Raw genomic sequence first — 25,255 nt, 5'->3', positions numbered from 1 at the left:
AGAAATGCAAAGACATTTTCCAATTGATTGGTGAAAATGTAACAATTGATATTTAAAAAACAAAATAAATACTGATACAGAAATGTCATTTTAGCATGAGACATGAAGTCAATACACATTATGTTTATGCGGAAAACAAAAGGACATGGCGGGCCATCTTACACCCTTAATTTAAAAGTTGTAGTCAAGAGAAATTCTTCGCAATAAGATGAAAATGATGTAAAACTATGACTGTAAAATAGCAAATCTTATATGAATTAAAGAATACCGTGTCGATGACAATTTGGGAGGGACTGTAGTTGCCTACTAGTCACGGTATAAATATAGTATTTTTACTCTTGGGCTTGTGCAATTTTATTTTGGGTCAGGCCTCATCGACGTCTTAAGTAAATATGTGTTAAGAAAGCATTTGAGCATTGAGCAACACATCCAACGGCCTCAGCCTCCTTCCAGCAGAGTTCAGCCACTCTGTTGAAACGTTACTTCTCTGTGTGAGCGCCTCTGACTCAATCTCAGTTTCCTTATTCACACAAGTTCCCTACTGGGCTCAAGGTTTGTGGATACTATATATGTGTACATGCTTTGCTGTTCTGAAACGAAAACCAGCTTCTCTCTCTCTCTCTCTATTGTCAGTCGTGTTGTTTCACTGAGCTGCTCTGCCTGGCCTGGTGTCCATGACAACAAGGTGTTTGCGAAGAGCTTGCAAGAAGGAAGAAGGAAGTACATGGCCCCGCCCGACGTCTGTGTGATTTTCAGGTAAGTGGAAATCACTCGGTCGAATGTTAGTTAGGGGGGTGCTTGTGTGCGGTGTGTCGAAACTACTCTGCATGATCAAACACGCACTATGGGGAGATTAAATAATGGGTGCGGAAGTGATGAAGAAAATGCATATGAATGACAGGCGGAAAGCAGAGAACAAGTTTGATGTTAGGATTGTTTTATAAGAGATAGTTATACATTAAGACGCTGGTAGGATATTAGTGGCAACAAGGTTTATGTTGACAAGTGTCTTTTTAGCTCATTATTTGCTGGCTCCTTGTTACAGAAAACCAAGCATATTGTGCAGGAACAATGTATTCAAAGGTTATGAGAAGAATACCTGTTAAAGTTTTCATTTTCAATTGTAAGGTTCCACTAAAAAGGACAGTAGTTTGCTTTGTAATTTACTGGCCCAGTGTAGTCATATAATTTCTTCAGAGAAAAAATGGGGTGGAATAAATATATATATACAATACAAATGAAATAATGAAATTTGCTTAAAACAGGGCAGCATGTTGGAGGGTGTTTAGGGTGACCGCCTTACAGTTCTGAGATCAAGGGTTCAATCCTGGGGAGTTCAATTTCAGTCAAATGTGAGATCAAGAGAGTTCCAGACCATGAAAATCCACTCTTTTTAACATGGCCACATATTTAAAAACATTATATTGGTTAATTCATCGAGTTGATTGATTGTTTGAACAAGGGGTCTAAATTGCCAATTTAATGACTGAACAAAATAGAACTTTTGAAGAACATTATGATATTTGCCTATGTTAAAGTCATGTACACATTTAACACAAGTTGAACCTTGCCTAAAGCATTTTTTTAATAGAATAGTGATTTAATTTTACTTTTTGTTTCAAGTCTTTTAATGAAAACCATTCCTTTTTAAAGATGAGGCTATTGATTGATCCTTTACATTCACATTAATTTAAATGCATCATGGATTATCTCAAATCACAAATTTCAGGTCGATATGATATTGATTCTTTGGACAAGAATATATTTGCCATTATTATAAAGCCTCCCATGATTGGACTCAATACGAGCGCCTTTCATCATTGCATTACTTGCCTTTCCAAATCTTGAAAAACCCCAGAAAAGCAAGAAAAACGGCACACGTGAGATTTTTTCCCATTCCACCCCCCCCACCGTCCTCGGCAGCCATCTTCTCCCTGGGATCACAACAGGGTGAGAAACGTGATAGTACGTGAGTCCATATTCTGTGAAAGTTATCGTTAGAGCAGGTTCTACGTCACGGGAGGGAACTCCATAGCATAAAGACAGCATGTGGTGCTGAGCTGGGCGACTGTAAACATCAGTCAGTGTGTGTAAAACTCACCTGGAGCAAACAACATTACGCACGAGTTGAACTAAAAGGTACGTGGCCCTTAGGTGGAATGTTGCCCCGGTGACTGCGATTCAGGTTTTTGCCGTTTAGCCCGCACACACACTAGGACAAAGATTGGCACACAAGGATAGCATTTCCCATCCGGAGTGATAGCAGTGAAGGAAGGGAGGGAGCTGTGTTGGGGGTTTGGCCAATCCTATTCTGGTTTGGTGACTTTTCTGAAGCAGCCAGTGTGTACACCGTACACAGGTGCAGAGTAGAAAGGAGAAAGAGAAAGAAGGATTGAAAAGGCCAGCGCAAAACTGATGGACGGCGCCATGATGTTCGCTTATGTGACATCCACCTGAATGCTGGAGCCACGGGTCAGTGATGGTTTGCTGTATGGAACTTTTCCTCTTTTCTATGAGTGCCTTTTGCTAGTGGAAAGGTCTTCTGATTGGGTTCCTGGGGTTCATTAAGTGTGCTGGAACTATTGCCCCTGTTTTTTTTTTGCTTGGCACCCCCCTCCCTTCTCAGTTCTGAGGAATGTGGGGCTTATGTCAATGAGAGTCAGGTACAGGCTCATTAATTACTGCTGCCTTTACTCCCTCCATCCATCCCGCCCTCCTTCACCTTCTGTACTCCCTCTCTCCTCTGTTTGAAGACCATGTGGGTTGTAATAGCCCCTTCTTTTTCTTCTCGTCTCCTGCTGTTGCGTCTACAACGAGCGTTGCTGTGACTGAAGCAAAGGGAAACAGACGATCTGAGTCACTATCCTCAAAAAAAATACCCAAAAGAGGAACAGAAACTTTTGGCTTGTCCTCTTATTCGACACTTTTGTGTGTGCTTTGTATGTTAGCAGTGCTTGAGAACTGATTGTCCTACCTGGTGTTGGTGGGGGGCCTGTCATTGAAGACAGGAGAACTTGACAGCCGGCCTGAAAACTCCAAGGACGGGAAAATGAGAGCGTGAACCCGCACGGTTGGGAAAAAGACGAAAAGGAAAAGTAGACGAGACCATACATCCCGTCATCTTTCAGGTTGGTGTCACATGGGGATGATGGTTTTTGAGACTTGGCTGTTTTTTCACCTGCTTGATAGAAGTGGACGACGCAGTGGGTATCTAGAAGGGCATTTCTTCAGCTGGTTAAGTGTTCGCATTGACCCAGCTGCAGCTTTAACCTTCACTACAAGGTTATGGAGAGTGACTGTGTTTATTTGTATTAAGGTCTTGTCTAGTCATCTTTGTGCTTGTGTTTTTCCAAAGCTGGTTAAGCAGGGCGCCACTTTAGCCTTGGCTATTTTGTTGATGGACAAACGAGATTGGCTTGTTTGGCATGGCTTGTCAAAGTGATGGGCCACACTTGAGTCGTTGGCGAAGGTCATTAGGACGTTGGATGGCGTCTGTAAAGCTGATTAAATGATGTTAATGAGTGGTTTTCTTGAGATGTTCTTATGTCAGGTTCATCTTGCCTTTTTACTTTCCATCACATTTTTTTTAAGTAATACTACTCTGCTTTAAACTATGGTAAAGCTGTAGCTTATACACTAAGATTTGAATATTTTTTATTTTTTAATTGTAGCCATTTTGCAAACATTTAAAGCCTCAAAAGAACAGAAATTGACATATTTGCTAGCATTGATAGAAATATTATACGTGTATATACATTGGCAGTGATAATGATTGGACATCTGTTGCCGTCATAAAATGTAAACAACACATAATGACACTTTAATAGTTTTTTCTATTTAAACTTTGTTCTTTATTCCTTATTTATTCAAATAATTTGAAGGGGAAATAGATCATGTTATCCTAAATGAAATAGAAAAATTCAATTTATACTCAAATATAAAATGAACTCCTGAAAAAAACATTCATTTTCTTTCACATCTCAATGCAAAGCTTTTAGTCTCATTACACTTTTGTAGAATTTCAGGCTGAAACTTAAAATAAAAAGTAGCTCCCACTTCCTATTGTCTATTGAGCTGTTAAACACGTCTGTCCACCATCCCGAAATAAGGCCGGCTTCCTTGTGAGTACTGTCAATAGTTGAAAGTTTAAGGTGCGTGCGTGTACGTGTTTGAGGTGTGTCGTGGCAGTTGTGTCGAAGTACTGGTCAGACCTGAAGACTGATTATTTAGGGGGCAATTGCAAAAGGGAGTTCATATCTCTTTGGACTGGATTTCGAAAAGGGACATTCAAGAAGGGAATTCAGTCTTATCAACAATTGTCATTGAGTCATATCCTGTTTCAGGATCAAAATAAGAGAAGTTCCTTCTATAAGACACATGGCTATCTATGTATGATGGATGCACTAATAGTATTTATAGTTAAAACAATCTCAAACGGAATTATCATGACATCTGTGTGTCACATGGCTGTCACATGACAAATCATGTTCACAATTGGTCACAGAACACTAAGTCTCCTATGCATGTGTGTGTGTGATTGTGACAAAGCCTTAAATCTAATCCATTAAGACTCCTGCAAAAGTTGCCCATTAAACCAGAAGTGTGACTTTGAAGGAAGGAACTTGTTGGTACTATTGTGTTGTTGATTAAATTAGCTCCAAGATCTGATCTTTCCTCAGCACTGTTCTCTCTGTTTGTGACAAACACACACACACACACACACACACACACACACACACACACACACACACACACACACACACACACACACACACACACACACACACACACACACACACACACACATACCTGGAAAGCACAATGGGGGCATTCTTTCCCCTCTGTCGGACCCCCGCCCTCCTAACCTCTCTCAGTGGCTCTAATGTTCAAACGAGTATTAGACACCAGTGTGATGTAGCTTTGAGAATAAAGCTGAATGAATACATTTTCCCATCGGATTTTATGTCAAAAGCATGTTTGACAGTCATTTACCCATATGAGGAAGAAAAATAATTATTTAAGATTTGTTTTTTATCATTATAGTATTCAAATTGTGTTTTGTTTACTTTTGCTTTTGCTTAAAGTCCAGTTGGGAGGAGAATATGGACCCTTTGAATATTCTCTTCCATCCAGTTTGTCATAAACATCAAATTATACTTGCTGTGAATGCTGCGGTTTGCGCATGTGTGAACAGGTGACATCCACCCTAGTGTGAAGGCTGCAACAACAGTCCTTCTCCCTGCGCGCTCCCATCTTGCATCGTCTGCCCTTTGACCCTCATGCGTAACCCAGGCCACCTGTGTGTAGTGACACAGCTGAAAATCCTCTCTGCTCCTGAACACTCTCTGAAATACCATGCTCTGTTTTTTTTACTGTTGTGTGTATGCATGTATACATGTATATATTTGTATATATATGTATATGTGTATATATATATGTATATATATATAGTATATATATAGTATATATATGTATATGTGTATATATATATATATATATATATGTATATGTGTATATATATATATATATATATATATATATATATATATATATATATATATATATATATATATATATATATATATATATATATATATATATATATGTGTGTGTGTGTGTGTGTGTATATATAGAGTATATATATATGAAGTATATATATTGTATAGAGAGGACAAAAATTTTTTCTCACACATGCACACTCACACAATGCACCTGATTACTAGCATACCTGTTGCTACATAGTCTACAATGGGATAGTTGTCTGAGTTCCAGGTGTGGGATCATGTGATTGTGCAGATAGCATTATATTCTAGTACACTTTGCTTATAAACCTATGTACTGTGAGCCTCATGCTTCAACCCAAGTGACATCAAACCTGTGCTCACTTCATTAAAGAAAATAAAAACAATATCAATTAGGGTTTCTACAGTTGCATTTGTCATCACAGTTTGACTTGCAAACAAAAGTTTGGCCATAGAAAACAAAGAATATTGCTATTTATTAACGCTTATTTTCCTTGGAAATCCAAACCATCATTATAAATGTCTTCCTACTGAATAACTTTCCCAAAAGAAGACTATTGAGACCAAAGTTAAAGAGTGTGGTGCACTTTTCGCATATTGAGTAGCTACAGTACGTTATGTTCATGATTTAATATCCTCCGTCATCTTGGTTGCTGGGCAACAGAGGTGTGTGCTTTGTGACACAAAACTTAGTGCTGGAAACAATTGGTGGAAGAAGTTGATCGTCTTGTTTAACAGCTCTGTTTGGTCTGAGAAAATATAATGGTTTTGGTAATGCCTTTAAGCATCTGTTTTACCCCTACAAGCAACAATGTGTCAAAATTGGAGCCTGCTTTAAAATCATTAAGAACTAGCCAGGAGACATATTTGTGATACATTTTGCATTATTGTTGCAGTTACCCAATCGAGTGAAAAGAAAATAATATTAACCCTACAACGTTCTTTGAGCAGATACTTTGACAATTTTACGACATTTGCTCCAACCTTGGGAGACTTTCAAAAGGCGCTCAACAAGATGAAGAACAGGTTCAACAGTTTTTCCACTTTTTCTTTCTTGTCATAAAATCCCTATTTCGTGACACTGCTCAGCAGTTTCCCCATGGTGTGTTAAGGAATCTGTATTTAGTGGGTGTTACCATTACAATCCAAGCGGCTTATTTTCATTCTTCCCGCTTTGGCAGAGTATGCATTTGTGGGTGTAACTTTGTGAGAAAAGAACAAATCACCTCTCAAATACAAAGACATGTTGTAACCGCGCATCAAATCATGAGCTTCCATTCTCAGGGGATTATTAAAAGTGGCATTCAACTCACGGGGAAGGCGTAATGAGCTTAACTTGGAACACTCTGCCAATTAAATGCAAATTTGTCCAATTAAATTTACCTAAAAAAAATAGTAGAAGGATCCTAAGGCCAGTAAGTTAGGTGCAATTCATGTAAAATATTTGTGTGTCAAGGTATCAAATGAACTGCATTTTACCCTCTTAGATTTGGGAGGATGTTACCCAAACAATGCCGCCATCATGTCGCGTCAGCTCAGGTTTTGTTGTCTTGTAGTTTCTGACTATCACATGACGGTCACCCGTATTGACGCATCAGCGGTTGTTTGCTCGGTGGTCAGACGAGTCATCTGCGTTTATTCGACTTGATGCTTTGTCTGAGTTTTCAAATTCCTAGAACCTTTCACATTGTCCTTGACCTTGAGGACTTTCTGTACATGATCTTCTATTGGTTGGCCACAAGGCACATGACTGGAGTGTCAGCTGACAAAAGAGTAGGCGAAAGAGGACACAATTCACATCAGTGTGGAGGGGGCGAATGGTAACCCCTGTGTGTATGTGTGTGTGTCAGTCTTTTTTTGTTATTGATACGAAAGCGGGACAGTGGGATTGGCTGACTCTTGTTTCAGGATGTGGGGTGAAATTTTTCAATGAGGAAGTGTTACAACTGAACACACGTTTCCCTTTTGGGAAGTGTTGTTTTACTGACAATGCCTTTTTAGTATCAGCAGCATCTTTTAAATCTCCATATGCACACACACACACACACACACTCACACAGACATCCTGAGTAATTATCCTTATTTTAAAAAAAATCTTGCACAAGTGTGTTTTTGCAACTAATTATTATTTAATGATCATTCATTTGTAATTCAAGCTAACTTAGTTTGAGTGTTACCATTTAATGTAATGACATGAGCATTTACAAAATATATATAAACATTTACATGATTGAGGCCGGAGCCAGCTGGTCATATTGTATAATTGAATAATTATGGTATATTTAGATATCTATGATGAGTTCTTCTGATTTTATAAATAATAATCTCAAGGGAAATTGAGGTAAAGGAGTTTTTGAAGTGAAAATGTGTGCATTGAACTTTATTTGTTGTATTTTCCAAACTATAAATTGCTCTTTTTTTCCTGATAGAATAGGTAATAACCAAAGAGGCTCTTTTTAATCTATTTTAATATGATTGTGATGTTAGAAATTCACTATTTGAATGTAAAAAAACCTCTCAATGGCAATATTCATCAAATAACACTGTCTATGTCGAGTCATTTGCAAAGTGCAATTCTTTTCAACCTCTTGTGTGGGGTCACAGCAAACCTGAATGGCCAGTTCCCCCATGTGTGATAGTTATCACCTCGTACAACCTGTGTAAAAATACTTGCGTCGGCTGTCACTTTGTACACTGAATGCGTATTTCATGTCTGACTTGGGCTGTCCTGCATTACTTAAGTCATAAAGGAGTCTTTGCGCGGCCTTCGCTCCGTATTTCAACATGTTGACGAGACCACGGGTTATGTGTGTTTGTAAACTTTGCACTGTGTGTGTGTTTGTTTTTGAGGGTGCCAACCAAAAATGGAGAATGAGTGATGACTTGTCCTTCATTAACACATGCATTGGTTAATGTGTCACTTGTACAATGGCAATTGCCGCTCATGTGATAACAATGTTGATCTTGTCCGCTAAGGACTGTTCAAGATGCGTTTAAACATCTAAACATTCCTTTTGTATCTCACATGAAAATGTGTGGAATGTAACGTGTTGAGTCTGTACAGTAGACGGTTCCATTTATAAAAGTGAATGAGGAAAAATGGCAGAATATTCGACAGGTTTTGAAGTGAACGCTGTTGTCAATGAATGATCCAAATCCGAGAAGTGGACTTCGGGATAAGCCTTGTTGGTGCATAGTCCAATGTTAACTTCAGCTACTGAATATTTTTCAGTTGGACGCGTTACTCAGTGTAATCGTTTGAAAGTGGCAAAACCGGAATGAGCAAAAATACTTATTGAAACTTAGAAAAGGTTGGGGTGGGCTTTTGTTAAGAATTTTAAGCGTTTAAAAAGAGAAAAAAAACATTACGAAAAAAATGTGTCAATAAGGGTTGATGAAGTACACTATATAGTGCGTATTTTAATTAAATTTTAGGGCTTTGAGGGTTTACAAGAAAAGAAATGTTCTTCCCTGTGTGAAAGCCAAAACACACTAAAAATGGCTAAGGACAAAACAATTGGCCGTCCATGAGGGTTGTTCTAAATTCCATTGAAAGTTAAACCCAGCCAAATATGAGCACCGGGTGACTTGGTGACCAGCCAATCACAGTGTAAGCAATATAAAATTATGAATCAATCTTTTTTGACAATTTTGTTGCATAACTCCTCAAACATTTGAATGAAAAACTACATTTTAACAAGATGGCATTAGTAAAAGATGATAATATTATTCAATGCTTTGCCTCAAAATGTAATCCAGCACAAAAGTCGTAAAAAATCTCAAATTCCTGAAAAATTTGCTCAAGAACAGAAGCAAGGTTTGATGCACTTCCTGGATATTTGCACAACATTTACCTTCATTTTGAAAACTTTTGGTTGTGATTTCAACTATTTGAAGACACACGGAAACACCTTTATCAATTTCCCTTGATCAGTGACATGATCGCTTCCCCTCAAGAAAGCACGTGTGCTCGAAAGAGCCGCCAACACATCTCCAAACTCTCTGACAAGCTTTATCCTGATTACTTCCACTCATTTTCTTGTCACACCCTCTGCCCTTTATGCCTTGCCCTCTGCTTTGTCTCATTTCTTATCTTCTGAGGGAGAGGTTAAAGAGAATAAATAGGTGGTACTGCTAGTGTGTGTGTCTTGCTTAGAGGGGGGGTTACCTGCATTGAACGGCCCCACCTCTCTCTCTCGGCTGCCCATTGAGAATGTGTAAACACAAAAGCACCTTTTCTTACCTCGACATTCATACTGCCAGAAGCAAGCAGGCAGGGAGCCGATCTGCTTCATTTCATCTCTCTCTTTCTCTGTCCATTATCAACTAAATCAAGACCAAACTGCAACTTCGACCACCTGTTTTCTTCAGTATGGCCCACAGGTACAGTGGTGGCTTTCACCTGCCCGTCTTTTCTATTCATAACATTTTTCTGCAACATAGTAACTACTTTCAAATGATTTTTTTTAACCACTCTTTGTATTTTGCATTTGTATCAAGTATGTATGTCGTTTCCAAGTTACACTGCATTGACTATTGGTCATCGGACTTCCCCTTTTTGTTGCTTGTCAGTCAGTATTTCAAAGCAGAACACATCGAAATAATGATGAATTGAATTGAAGGTCATTGTGTCCTTTATAATAAAACCAGTGAAGCCAGTAGAGTGGCACGAGGAAACTAAAAAAAAAAAAGTGAGTGTGTGTTTTTAGGGTGGTGGTTGAAAATGATACAATTGCTCATGAGGTTATGACAAGTTCTTCATCATAGGGTTTGTGGACTTTTACCCCACTAAAGGTCGCTTCTTAACTGTGTGTGGGTGTGAAACTGTTTAATCTGCATTTAAGCGAAACGCAAACATGGCATGAAAACAGTTCTTTGTGATGACTGGTTATAGTGGTACGCGACAGTAGTGAATGCTGGTGCTACAGTGGCATGGTTAGTGACAGACGTCCAATCCAGATTGACTGAAAGGGATCCCTGCCAGCCTTTCAAGTCAAAATGGATTGGCCTTCATGATGTCAATGGTTAATACATTGAATAAACAAATAATTATTCTTTTAATTTTGTGAAGTAGTGGAGAAAATGTAAATAAACACCAGTATTTCTTCGATGCGACTAATATAAGTTATAGCAGACATTTTTAATAGCATCACTATTTAAGCCATCAGTATCCCGCATTGTCCATTCTACTTATGATGTCAATAGTATATTGTACAATGTTTTATGCACAGATATGGAGAATTTAGAGTTTACATGCGAGTTATCTCTTTAATCATGTTTTTTTTAAGACAGACTAAACTAAAAGTATTAATTTGAAGAAACAACAACTAACAAATCCACTTTAAAAACTATTGAAAACCAAATTATAGGCAAATAATTCAAATCTTAATAAAAAGAAAGTGACAATGAAAAGTCCCAAACAACCTGCTATACCTTTGCATTATACCTACGTTACTATAAAGGATATACTCAAATTCTAACACATTTTACAACATAAAATACTCATTTATACTAGCTGTTGTCTTCCCCTTCAAAAGCTTAGCATCAAGGTTCAAGCAGTGCCTCGACTTACCATCCAAAAACTTTGTTTTTAACTTTTTGTCTCCAGTCTACAGTTTCATTGCTATGTTTTTGAGTACCCGGGAGGCAGGGGGGGCCCTTGGGGTAAATGAACTGGAATCATCCCTTGGCGATGAGGTGGGAACGGGCTGCGGGCAGTCACACACACTCCATCTGACCTGAAATTCTTCAGGCCACCTTCGCTTTTCAAGTTTTTTTCCCAACCCCACGGGAGCCCTGGTGAGATTGCGAAGAAACAGTTTATGACACACGTGTCGCAGTCCTATACGTTATTTCGCAAGATAACTTTCCACTGCTCACATTTATTAGCTTGAGTGAGCTGGAGGAATGATGGTTAAATGATGTGTGTCATAGTACTTTACACGGCTGGTCCTTTTAATACCGGGATGGGCATATGTGCTTTCTATATGCCCTTAAAATTTAATCCAAACTGCAAATTTGAACAAAAGGAATTGTGTTAGTTTTGGAGATAACACTAAAGTATTTATGGGATTACAAGTTGCTCTAGCCAAAGAATATACAATGGAGAGGAAAAGTATATATATGTCACACTGGAGTATAATAAGTAAAATATTTGGAAGGCCATTTTTTTTTTATTGGATCAGAAACCAATAACAAACAAATAAAATTAAAATAGTAAAATGGACAACTGGCTCAATAAGTGATAACTGGACAGTTTTTCAGATAACTGTTGCCTTAATAAAAATGAAATAAAATAAAAGACTGTCAGAGGTCAGAGAGAAAAGAAAACATAGCCAAGCTATGAAAAAAAAATACCACTTATAGTCCGGGAAATAAGGTAAATATAACCCAATAAATGAAATGACTGTAAGTCAAGGGGCATTTGTTTAAAGGTACAGACATCAGCCAGTATTAATGAATACATAAGTATGCAAATATGGAATTTTCTCAGCCCTCTAATAATGGAGAAAAAATTAGTTTAAACGCAAAAATAGTGCACGTCCCACCTGCTTGCATCTTTCTGATCACTATCTACTAATGATAGTTTTGTAAGTGTCCCAATCTGGGGATACCCTTGCATTCTTTCACAAAAAGGCAAAATCTGCAGGGACGGTTAAAAGCCAGTTACATGACTGAATTATCAGTGTGACTGTAACCGGCTTGCTGTCTTTCTGGAGCGCTGTCACGTGTTGACAGACGTACTGTGTTAACCTCCACTTTAAGGACGTCATACTAAGTTCCCTCAAGGGTTAGCCACAGTTCTTCCTTCTCCATTAAATTCATTGTTTGACTTGCTCACTCGCCTTAAAAGACACAAAATGTCTCTTCGTCTTTTGAGTCTTTTGGACCGCATCGTCATCTCTCATTAATACTGTTGGGCTAAGTTCACTCTTTTTGGATGGGTCTGAAATCACAACAAGAAATGGTCTTTTTTTGAACATTTAAAGCTTTTTTCCCCAATGTCTGCATACAACTGGGAGGAAATACTTCCTGGAAAGTCCAACTTGAGCCGAAACACGGCACTCTCGCAGGTCACGTCGTTCTCCGTGACCTCTGCGCATGTGACACGCTACTTATTTACTTTCATGGATGACTTGCAGAACCAAACTGGTTCAGAGGCCAAGATACTGATTACCAGCACTCTTTTATTGCTGACTTTATTCCTGCCTTTTTGTCTGCTTGGCAGATTCCTGTGTGTGTGTATGTGTGTGTTTGTGTGTGTTTCTGTGTGTGTTTCTGTGTGTGTTTCTGTGTGTGTTTCTGTGTGTGTTTCTGTGTGTGGCCTCAATGAAGAAGAAAGTAGTAACAGAGTGACAACCGTAACTTGGTTTAACCTGTTGTCCGATTTTATTTAAAGACGTACAGTTCCCCAAATGAATTATTAATGGACACGATCTTTGGAGTCAAAGCTTTTTGTTTTTAAGCTTAACACTTTGGCCAATTCATTTGACCTGGGATGATTAGCACTCAATCATACTTCAATTGATGTTAAACTATGCTAAAATGTCATTTTAAAAAGTCTTTTCACGACAAAGTTAAAGTTAGAAAAGTGTGAGTTGGACTCATACCAGAGCACTAAAAAGTACTCTAAATACTTAACCATTGATTGTGTTAATTTTCACCAGTCCTCCCTTCTCCTCAACAATTGAACAATTGATCAATGTCTTCATTTTGATTGATTTATGTTGGCAGTCAATTTGATTGAATCGGTTAACCTCCTATTCCATGCAAACAGAGTCAAAAGTGTAAGTCATTTTTTTAAAAATTTTAAGCCACGTGAAGGAATTTCCCTGTCTTTTTTTTCTTCTTCTTTCCTTGGTGCTATTTAGACTTCCTTATCGGTGTGTTCCCGGTCGTTAAGGAGTGGAGCTAGTTTCAATAGCAGCTGATACTCAAGCAAACTGTTGGCCACACACACTGAGACTTTAATCTCGCTCTCTTGATTTCCCTTCATCCGCTCCATTTTGTCCTTTACTCCCTCTTATCCTTTGCTTAAGGGCACTTTTCCAGACAGAAACTACGAGAGCGAGTCAAGTCCTCTCATCTGGGACTTTGCTCTCTTTGCTGCCCAGGAAGGTGTGTGTGTGTGTGTGTGTGTGTGTGTGTGTGTGTGTGTGTGTGTGTGTGTGTGTGTGTGTGTGTGTGTGTGTGTGTGTGTGTGTGTGTGTGTGTGTGTGTGTGTGTGTGTGTGTGATGTTTGCTTAAAATAAGACAGTCACCAAGACGGTGGTGGGGGTCCTTAAACTAGAAATCATCCCACAAAATCCCCCCCTATAACACGAGGATGTTTCTTCAAGCTTCCTGTTATTTTCCACTGTTCCTTTTCTGCATCTCTAAGCAGAAAAGACAACTGCATTTCCCATCGAGCATCTTTTCTCTTCAAGCTCCACCCCGATAGGCGCTCAACCTTAAAGTGTGTGTGCATAGGCCGGCCCATGTGTGTTAGTGTGTGCTCAGTGCCCCCCTGTACCTGTCTCTCATGGAGGTGGACCAGCACTTCTTAGAGCAGAAGGCGCAGCGGTGGTGGAGTGCTGTCAAGAAACACTGGTAGCTATCCTCCCTTCTTCTTTATCCCTCTCATTTCCTCCCCTGAGCATATCAGCACTTCAGTTTGACAAACCCAGAAAAGAAATATGAACTCTTGTCACTTGAGGATATGTGAAAATATGTCTATGTATGTTAAAGGAGTTGGCATGTTGGTACTTCAAGGTTAATAAGGATCTATCAAGTTTTAATAGAAAACAAGAAGTAATATTGCTACTCTTTGGATGTCTTATTGTGTTCACAATATTTGCTTTATGCAGTAAATAGAGACGTGTATTATGTTTATCCTAGAATAAAACCTAAAATAAATACGTTTCATGTGAACTATGATGCCAACAAGTGTATTTAACTCATTGGCTGCCATAGACATCGTCCAAACCATTTGATTTGGGAGGGATGGCAGCGAATGGGTCAATGTTCGTTTGCTGCCACGTGATTGGATGGCTTGGATCGGCAATGGAAAAGAGAATTTCTTAAACCACTTAGTAAAATGGAGACAATAATTTTAGATGCACACAATTTGGGATTTGTCTTCCTCCTTTTAAGGGAGTCCATTTCCTGCAAATACTGGCTTATATATTATATCAACATTTTTTAAGATGTTTCATTACGCTGGGATGCCCATAGTTAAGGTTGTTTTTCTAGATGAAGAAGGCATGTAAATCAACAATTTCATAACAATACAATTCTGATTCTCTGGCATTCTCAGTCACATTTCTCCTGTATTATTGCAAGAAATAACATATTCACATTTGAAGAAAATACATTTTCAAGATTCTAAGAAAGAATAATTCTACAGTACAGGACATACTTTAGAGTTTATCCCTATATTGTGAGTAATCATGCGTTAGTAATAGTTTATGAGATAAAAGCAGGTTTACATCTTATTCCAGAGGATGCTCATAAAAGGCTTTTCTGCATCCATAAAACAATGTAGTGCTCTATAAAAGGTTGTCAATACACTAGGAGTCAGGTGCCTCCATCAATTATAAACGTGTGGCTGATTTTTTAAAACGATTGCAAGGACTCTTTAACATGACAGAATATCCTATTACGTCTTATGTCTTTTTACATTTTACAAATGTTAACCAAGGTAGTTTTTGAATGAGTCTTTTTAAAGGTTTGACATCTTGTTTATGTGTCGAAATCTGATTATTGAAAAAGGAAATTATGTTGGGTTTTTAACTTGGTCGTTGCTCTTTGCCTTTTAGCTCAAGAGTAAAGCTCACGTTTGCCTTAAGGCTGGAGTTTGTGGTCTTAAGTTAATCATCTACCTGTTGGACCGCTGACCCAACACAAACACGCGTACACAAATGCGCACGCGCATTGTGAGTCATGATTGTTTTAAGACTAATGTCAACGATCCACACTGTCTGCATGGGGGTCTTTCCTTTTGACTTAATTGACTAAATACAATTGGCTATTGTTTGTTAGTCTTGTAAAACTTACTCACTTATCAAGAAAGAAAGGAGCAGGTCAATAAAATGGTCAAATAATGTCATTTGACCTCATTTTGCTTATTAAAGATTGGAAAGTTACAAAATAACTGTAATCACAAAGCTACATTATTGCATTTACCAAAAAATACTATTTTATAAGCTTTATCTTATGCCTTTTTATTAAATTGGTAATTTGTAGCAAGTGAGTGGGTCAGGTTAAATGTTCTCAAGGTTGTTAGCTGGAGTTTTTGTTTTGTTTTTTTTTCCGTTGGCAACACACTCGCTTCATAAAAAGTCCAATCAATCGAAAAAAAAGCATAACACACCGTCACACATGCAGTCTGGAATGATTGTTTGCCTCACATTGTGGTGATTAGAGGTTTAAAACTGTCAATTGTTCGCTTTTGAATGCCACCAGTGTTAAGAAATAAGAGGTTTACACTTGGAAAGCTGATTATTCCATTTATTTTTTCTATAAATGTACAATATGTATTTATAAAGAGACCACACGTTGCAAAGTATTAGATTCTTATTGAGCAGGAAGCTTAATATCAATTTTTTTTCATGCAGCTTTGGTGAGTCAAACAAATATGTATCAAGATACAGTAAATGTCAAATTGATAGTGTCCTCCACACTTCACCTACAGTGAACATGTGACAAAGTTGACCTCAGTGAACCTTGAACGAAAGTTTAAGAGTTTATGACTTGCCACCCTCTCTTATAGGGGTCAGAGATTAGAAAAGAGTCCTCGGAACTGAACAAAACAAGGTTGTAAAGCTACTGATAGTGTGAAGCAGCTCGTGTATTATAGATGATTGTTACGACCTATTGTCTAGGTTTCTAATCGTTTCAGACACATTTGGCTCTCATTTTCTGTGCAGCATCATTCTACTCTTGAACAGGCAATGTCTATACTGAAAGTGGCCATTTTGCCTTAATGGAGACTAGAGCATCATGACCCCTTTAAGACCAATAAGCGGGGTTCTTTACATACACTTTAAGGGGTACGTACGCTTGTGCTGCTCGTCTTTTAGATGAATGAGGAAATATGGGTTTTGCTCAAAATATGAACTTAATATTTGGAAGTGAAAGCAAGGCTGCAACTGCGAAATTTCATAACACTTGCGGTCAACTTTGCGCTGCCTTCAAAATCCTGATGCACTTTATGTTCAAAGTCACCAACAACGCCAACTATAAAAAATGTAAAGTTTTTTTGAAAAAGTATACTCAACTATAGTTTAAATGTTTCCATGGTTTTCAAATGTATTTTTTACCAATATCTCTGCCCTTTTTAGGCCACAGATCTAATTGGATGTTTTTGTCAGAATGACAGCCGAAGATCCTGCTTCATCTTCAACTATGAATAACAATACCGCCCCTTCCAAACCTTGCAAATCCACCGGTGTCACCCAACACGCTCTCCTCGGACAGATGAACATCCCAGACGGTGTTGCGGGAACACCCAATGAAGCTGCACTGATGGCCTTAATGGAGCGCACAGGTTATGGTATGGTCCAAGAGAATGGACAACGTAAATACGGCCCTCCTCCAGGTTGGAACAGCCAAGCTCCACCAAGAGGATGTGAGATCTTCGTAGGCAAGATCCCAAGAGATGTCTACGAGGATGAACTGGTTCCCGTGTTTGAGTCCGTGGGACGCATCTACGAGATGCGCCTGATGATGGACTTTGACGGGAAGAACCGAGGTTACGCCTTCGTAATGTACGCTGAGAAACACGAGGCAAAGAGAGCCGTGCGGGAGCTCAACAACTACGAAGTCCGTCCCGGGAGACTCCTCGGGGTCTGCTCCTCGGTGGACAACTGCCGTCTTTTCATTGGCGGTATCCCAAAAACCAAAAAGCGTGAGGAAATTCTAGAAGAGGTTTCCAAGGTGACCGAGGGTGTGCTGGATGTCATCGTTTACGCCAGCGTGGCGGACAAGATGAAGAACCGCGGCTTTGCCTTCGTAGAGTATGAGTCGCACCGTGCAGCCGCCATGGCCCGCAGGAAACTAATGCCGGGTCGTATTCAGTTGTGGGGACACCAGATTGCAGTGGACTGGGCAGAACCAGAAATTGACGTGGACGAAGACGTCATGGAGACGGTTAAAATACTCTACGTTAGGAATCTGATGATGGAGACGAGCGAGGAAACGATTAAGCAGGTAACGTTGCCTTAACAGTCACGACGGAAGACCTGTGCCTTTTTTCCGTAACAATAACTGCAGTATTTTCTTTTTCAACCAGGTGTTTAGTCAATGGAACCCAGGTTGCGTAGAACGCGTGAAAAAAATCCGCGACTATGCCTTTGTTCACTTCACATCCCGTGACGATGCTGTCCTGGCTATGGACCACCTGAATGGAACGGAGGTGGAGGGCTCCTGTGTTGAGGTTACACTTGCCAAGCCAGTTGACAAAGAGCAGTACTCTCGCCAGAAAGCCTCAAAAGGTGTACCTGCTGCTCCAGAAGCTCCACAACAAAGCTACGTCTACCAGTGTGACCCTTACACATTGGCCTACTACGGTTATCCCTACAACACACTTATCGGACCCAACAGGGACTACTTTGTGAAAGGTTAGAAGGCTTTTTTTTGTCAGAAATCCATTTCTTATTCATTTTAAATATTAGTCAGTCCAGAAACGCTTCGTTCAATTTTTTACCGCTAAAACTAATCATGTAAAGTCGCCGATGAGTACAATTAAAATGAAGAGAGGCTTAATCTTGATCAAGATACTACTACCTGAATATGGGTGAAGGTCCGGCCTTCTAATTAAGTCAACAAGAGAGTGTTGACCTCATGAATGTTAATCCCGTTATCTTTGATGATTGAATATGGTGGAAGCAGGAAAATCTATCTGACTTTCAACAATCATTGTGTTTTGGTTTTCTCTCCAAAGGAACCTCATTGATACAGAACAATGGTAATTGCTCATTTCTACTTATTTTCCCAATGAACAATGAGCCTTCTTGCTATGTGACAAACTATACATTTTCTAACACCATCCCTTTCCTGCTGCGCTGTCTCCTTCCGACATATCACGGCTGAATATCTGCAACATGGCAGAAAACATCATAGAGCACTGATTAGATATTTTTTTCAATGTCTCATTTTTAGGGCCCACATTGATTTAATCGTGGTCCAAGAGGCCGATGACCAATATTTGGAACCGATATTCATTTGCTAAGAAAGAAAAGAATGGACTTTTTTTTAAAAAACAGCACTCAAATGAATTAAGTCATCAATAATTGGCCTGCCACGCTTAATTCTATCCAAAGCCTGAACTCAATTTGACTCTGAACAATGTTCACTTGACTCATAATGACTGAATTAAAACAGAATTCCAACCCAAATTACTGACATTATTCATTTTGCATCAAAATTTGCAAACCCATCTTTATCTTGCCACTTTAAACTATCAAACAATTAACAAAAACAACAACAACAACAACAACAAGAAAACGTCCCAATCCACTACCCACTAAGTAATCCGATGACCCATTGTATTTAAGCAGGTACTGTGCGAGGTCGTGGTCGCGCTGCCACAGGTAACCGTACCCCTGGTCCCCGGGGATCATACCTGGGGGGTTACTCTGCTGGTCGTGGCATCTACAGCCGCTACCATGAGGGTAAGACCAAGCTGCCCGAAAAGTCCTATGAACTGATGCCCAGTCTGGAGCTTGCTGCCTCCGTCAACCCAGTTGCCATCAAACCAGGCACAAGTCAGTGAGATAGACTTAGCCATCCCTACCCTCACCCATCTCAAAAGCCTTTACTAAACCCTTTCTTACAAAACTTTTCTTTTCCATGCACTTTTCCTGTATAAGAGTACAGGAAATGATTCTAATGGTCGTTTCTTGTATTTCTTTAACAACTCTTTTGTGTGCTGTCAATAACCTTTTCCTAAATGAAAATAATGACTAATCCTCACTAGAAAACTGCTATTTGATGCTAATATAGAAAAGAAAAATCTGCTATGGAATGCTCAGACAGATAACAACATTATTTTGAAAGTCATTCAGTACCAGCCTTCAAAGTAAAAGGGTTGATTTACTTCTCTCGACAATAATGGTTGTGCATGTTTTGCAATCAAGTGAATCTTTAATGCCAAATCGCATCAAACAATCAATCAGAACCGGTTACGCCAGTTAGATTTAAAAAAAAAAAAAAGACAACTTGACAATGAAACGTCTTGACAGAAACTATGCTTTCAATTTCACAGTTTATTTTTATTTACTGCATGATTGGATAAGTAAACAAATGTACTTGCCATTTCCCAACTCATGTCAATTGGCCACAGGGATTAAAAGGTCATTTAATTGGTGCTGTTGTCTTTCTGAACATGAATATAACAAATGTGTGTTTAAAACTTTGCTCCTATGAGCTTTCCTTTGAAACACCAGTTTTTGCATGAATGGTACGTTTAGAACTAATCAGACTCAAACTATATGATTTTTGTATTTAAGGGAGAAAACTCTTACTTAATTGTCCTCATTATGTGTATCACCAATCAAAAACTTCAGTCAAAAACTGTACCATGCATATTACACTAAAAACCTTCGAAATAATATTTTTTTCCCTCACTTTATTACTACAGTATATGTTTTTTCTTCTGCTTTCATGTGGTAGGAAAGTGTTGGGTTATTGTTTCCGTTCTCCAGATTTTAATTACTTCTGAGGTCATAAGTCTAAAATAGGACACTTTTGAAATGCAATGTAATGTAGTGCATTTCCTTGAATAGTCACCAAGAGCGGGAATTCATTGATACTAATTTTATGATGGCAATTGGAGGTGAAATCCTGAACAGTGCTTTTGTCCTTGACCCCTGTGTTTGTCTTAATTGGAAACTCTGTTAATTGGTGTTGCCCGTTTAAAAAAAAGAAACTAAAACTTAATTTTAGTCTGGAGTTGAGGATCATAATGGACTTCAATTTTCCTCATCTAGACCCAAGTCCCATTCAATCTCTACCATCTAATCGCATTCTTCCCTTCTAACATCCATTCTGTCCTTCAGCTGCTTTTCAAAATCACAATCATTTGTTCTCATCTCTTTATCATATTCTGTTCTAATCAGTGTACCATTTTGAGCATGGGTGGATGTATTGAATGTGCTGGTCTTCTACTGTTAGGTAGATGATACATCATATCATATTGTGTCCTTCTTTCTTCCACTCAAAACCGTCACTCACGTTTCTGTCCATTTTCAGTGGCGTTGCCCACTCTGGCTGGGCAGTACCCGGTATTTAGTACGGCCCCCGCTGCCAAGCTCATGGAGGAGGGCAAGGTGCACACAGTGGAGCACCTTATCAACCCTCTGGCTATGCAACACCCGGAACATACCGCGCCTGCTGCCGCCGCTACGGTTCTGCCTGTCTCCACTCCTCCTCCTTTTCAGGTATGCATTGGCGCACATGTCTCTCTTCAAAAGATATAATTGTTTTTTTTTCTTTTGGGAAACAATAGTGCATAATTCACATTTAGTTCTCTGTAATTGATAGGCAAATAATTTGTGTGATGTAATTTGATTTGTACCTGACGTCAATTGGCAAAGGCTTCTAAATGTCTTATCAGATGTCTGTTTAGCCAGTTGTTCTCCATTTTAATATTGTTATTTAAAGTTTATTTGATCTTGGTTTCTGATTAATTTTATCATTTTATACTCAAATCGTCTTAATGAAACCGTTTTATTCATTCACTTTCTGAACCGTTATCCTCACAAGGGTACCTTCAAAATTCTTAGAAAAGTCACCCTTTATTAAACCAATCACGGTTAGTGTTGATTTGATACCCAGTATCCCATTACTGAAGAATAGACCAATCAGAGGATAATATATTTGAAAGAAGAGAAAATAATTGTGCAATTAGACTCGGGCATTTTCAGGAGTTTAGAATGTGGAAGATGGTAAAGAAATTTTGATATCAGTTTAAGAAATATGACATTTGAATGTTTAGTGATTTTTATTTCTTCATTTTCTTCTATTTAAACACTTTTTATCTCAATATCGATCAGTTATTTGTTTTGCAATGACATGCCCCAAATAAGATTCACCTTCATCATCTTTCCCCTTTATCCACCAGGGTCGTCCAATCACTCCCGTCTATGCCATGGCCCACAATGTCCCACGCATCCAAGCAGCGGGTGGCCTGTACAGCGGCGGATATGTTCCCATCACAAACTATGCGGCCAATACGGCCGCTCTTGCCGCCCTGCAGAAAAACGCAGCAGTCGCAGCCGCGGCATACGGAGGCTACGCCGGATACGCCGTCCCTCAGGCCTTCCCGGCGACGGCCTTCCAGCTGCCAATCCACGACATCTACCAGTATTGATGTGTGGTGACGCAGCCTCCATGAAGTAAAACACCTGCGTTATTCTGCCTGTGACTGATCCACCACTGTAACTTCTCGACAGTGTGCATTAAAAGTAAGTATACCTGTAGACTTGGGGAAGCTCCAAGCACACCCAAAGTGCGAGTGACACTTCAAGAAAAGACAAGTTGAAACAACACGCCCCTCTTTAAGGCCTTTGTTTAGCCTCCAACAATGGCAAATTAAAAGACACATTTGATACAACTTAGAAGAGGTTTTTTTTTGCTTTTGGAGAGAGCGTTTACTTCTCTTAACTGCGATCAAAACTAACAAAACAACGACAGATTGTCTTTGAGCCCAGGCCCCAATACCCTCAACATCCGATTGCTATTCGCAACAAAACCCCGAAGGTACACTCAAGTATTTATGGAGAGAAGTATATATTTAAAGTTCCATTTCTTTAGGTGGAGCTTTGTATTTTAGGGGATGAAGATTGTCTATGTGGACGAAGAAAAGTTGAGAACTGCTGAATTGCGAAGAGGATACCACTGAAGCCAACTGTTTTGCATATATACTAATGAATGTTTTAACCCCGTCCTTCCCACCAATACTTTCTTTTATTATTCTTTTCTTGTCAGCCACTGCAGACGATGGTGTCCGTCCATTGCTGATCTTTATGCTTCAAACATTGCTATTTGGTACTTGTTTGGTTCATTTAGCTGGATTTTTGCTATTGCGGTTTTGATGAAGGTTTTTAAAGCTTATTTTGGTGGCTATGCTTGAACAATTTGAACACACTTCTTGGGTTATTTGATGAAATGTTCCCAGTAGGTGTTTTTTTTTCGGGGGGTGCAGATAAAGAATGATCGCTACATGTGTGATATAAAAGAACTGGTAAGATTATATACATCATTTTCTCAAAAGCGGAACTGAAAGACTGAATGTTTCTCTTTTATATTGTCTTTTTAACATTATTTTGGGGGACTTTTTAAAGGTGAACATACATATAGAGACATTAGTGGATATTTTCTAACTAAGCTTTCTGTAAAAAACACTCCAGTCTGAGGATATTAAAAAGAGGCCTCGCCTCAGTGCCTTACTTTTTATGCCACACAGGGCTTTTTTTTTCTCGTTTTAAAATCTTCCACTGTGCCTTCCACAATAAGTGGAAAGATCCTTGAAGGGCTTGAACTTGGAATGACTCACACGTCTGATGAATTTGTCATGTTGCTGTATTGGGGCAACGTGACAAGGCTACCTCCCCCATACAACAACATTCTTTTCATTTCTTTAAACTATGGCAAACGATGAAGTGATAGGCACAGGTTACTTGACGGTTCCAATGTCAGTTTTCTGTGGTTACAGTTATGTTTTAATTGGCATTATTCAAAGGAAAATGCATGTTTGATATTAAGATGGAAACAACTGGAGGTCATTTAATTCTATTCAATTTTTCAGGCATGAAAGATTTGCTTAACAAAAAGAAAAAGGAGAGAACATGGCATTTTCTTCACGGATGTTTGTTTTTAAAGTAGTTTTTTTTTTTATACAGATATTGAATTTGGTTTCCACCTTACTATTTTTAATAGTAGAAGCAGGGCATACAGTAGAAAGGAAAAAAAACTCCCCATTTGAAAACTTCACAACTGTTGACAAGTACTTTTATTATTTTTCTTGTATGATGACAAAACATCAGGATATATGTAATTAATATATGCATGACATGTGTTGTGTATGAAGTGAGAAAGACAGGTCTAATATATTTGAAAACTTTATTAACATTGTTTAGCATTGTTTCAAGTTTGAGTAAAAAAAAAGGTTTTTCTTTTCCTTACCAAAGTGTCTGATAGTTTTAAAAGTTATTATATTAAGCATGATGGGTTTTTTCCTCATTTTTTACTCTTTTTTTTAAACTAGATTTGGTGTTGTGAGGTCTTTATGCTTCATTTGATAACATGGCAAAACAACTTTGCAGTGTTTTTATGATAAGTAAACTGGCGTTTTCACCTTGGACAAGACAAAAAAAAAGAAAGAAAGAAACAAACAAACAAATATGGCCCAACAGTCGTAAAAAAAAAAAGTTTATCTGTTTGACCAAAGTCAATTTGTGCTTCTGCCTTTCACTCCAAACTGCTGCTGTTCTTTCATTAGCTTACATTTCACCTACTTTAAAACATTGCAAAGTGGTGTGAAGCAACATTACAGTACAAAACTCACTTATTATGTGCCTTATTGCCAAAATGCTTTACCTTTGTAGACCTATGAAGACTGACTTCTATCTAAGGGGTTGTATTTTAAATACATTTTCCTGCTTTGTTATATTTATAGTAAGAAATAGATGAATAAAAACATTGTCAAAAGAAATGACGTGTCACTTCTTGGTATATGATCCAAATCATATATTCCATTTGCGAAAGAAAACTTCAGTAATAATAGAACAATAAAGGTACAATTTCTTCTAAAGCTAGACACTTTAATCTTTAAAATCATCATTATAGATTTTCTTTTATGGAGGAATGGGAGTGTGAGTTATAAATGTTTTGCAAGGTAGAGGACTTTGACCTAACCTTAGTGAATGGACACACATCCTTGACTTACTTAGTACAGCAACTATTATCAAGTGCTGAGACGGATGTTTCATAAACTCCACTGCGGTGGGTCAACTTTGCTCTAGAAACATGCTGCACCCCACCACACATTTGAGGGAGGATTTAGGAACAGAAATAGGGCAAATTATGCAAAACAAAAAGTGCAAAGAGGGCATGGAGTTCTTTAACAATGCCACCACCTGTCAGCTGACACCACACTCTTGTGTTAACAAGGAAAACCACAAGAAAACACTCCGATTGTTAAAGGTTGAGACAGGAATATAATTCCCAGAAAACTGGCATGTTATATTTTAATTTTTTTACCTTGTCAACTTGGGTTGAATCTTTATACTGTAAAGTCGTGCATATATACATACACCTGTATAAATATATAGTACTAATGTTAAAGAAAATTTAAAGAATGTGGATTTTTCTAAATGTCGTTTCTGATGCAGATTTTTTTGACAATGATCCCATCTAGTGACCACTAGATGTCATTGTAGTTGGTGTTTCTTTTGAAAGGCGCAAGTTTGCTGCAGGTTCTCATGCTTAGCCATTTTGGCTCGGTGGCCAGTTGAACTCTGACCTCAGTCATGGACAGTATTAAAAATAAACACACAAGAAATACCTAAAATATTCAAAACTAACTACCATAGCTACAGCTGCCACACTCACAAAAATCATCAATAACAACCTCATACAATTGAAATATTATTTAGGATACATATATTTGCAATTAAAGGAAGCCATTTGGAATTATTTAAAGAAATACTAATAATACAAATGATAATATGTCTGTAGGAAGTAGAAGTTCA

At 38.5% G+C, this 25,255-nt stretch overlaps 1 protein-coding gene across 21 annotated transcripts; it reads left to right on the top strand.

The window, feature by feature from the left end:
* Positions 1-633: 633 nt before the first annotated feature.
* rbm47 (RNA binding motif protein 47) lies at positions 634-24,216 on the top strand. 21 transcript variants are annotated; one of them, XM_077718611.1, is made up of 8 exons: positions 733-756; positions 2,949-3,128; positions 16,844-17,711; positions 17,794-18,121; positions 18,445-18,468; positions 19,058-19,267; positions 20,754-20,941; positions 21,625-24,216. In XM_077718611.1, the coding sequence occupies exons 3-8, from the start codon at positions 16,875-16,877 to the stop codon at positions 21,871-21,873; spliced, it is 1,836 nt and encodes a 611-aa protein (XP_077574737.1). In that variant the 5' UTR covers positions 733-756; positions 2,949-3,128; positions 16,844-16,874; the 3' UTR covers positions 21,874-24,216. The 21 variants fall into 21 exon arrangements, with proteins under 21 accessions (XP_077574744.1, XP_077574737.1, XP_077574736.1 ...); XM_077718610.1 differs by lacking the exon at positions 733-756 and adding an exon at positions 2,311-2,472 and having other exon boundaries at positions 2,952-3,128; XM_077718624.1 differs by lacking the exon at positions 733-756 and adding an exon at positions 2,320-2,472 and having other exon boundaries at positions 19,061-19,174.
* The last annotated feature ends 1,039 nt before the right edge of the window (positions 24,217-25,255 follow it).

This window comes from Stigmatopora nigra, chromosome 6, assembly GCF_051989575.1.
Source record: "Stigmatopora nigra isolate UIUO_SnigA chromosome 6, RoL_Snig_1.1, whole genome shotgun sequence".
Lineage (NCBI taxonomy): Eukaryota > Metazoa > Chordata > Actinopteri > Syngnathiformes > Syngnathidae > Stigmatopora > Stigmatopora nigra.
This window is presented reverse-complemented; position numbering and strand designations above follow the sequence as displayed.

Excerpts from the sequence above, each read along its gene's own strand:
- rbm47 (XM_077718618.1), top strand. The coding sequence starts at position 16,875 with ATGACAGCCGAAGATCCTGCTTCATCTTCAACTATGAATAACAATACC. Across the intron at positions 17,712-17,793 it reads GCGAGGAAACGATTAAGCAG|GTGTTTAGTCAATGGAACCC; the intron begins GTAACGTTGCCT and ends TTTTTCAACCAG. Across the intron at positions 18,469-19,057 it reads CTCATTGATACAGAACAATG|CAGGTACTGTGCGAGGTCGT; the intron begins GTAATTGCTCAT and ends ATTGTATTTAAG.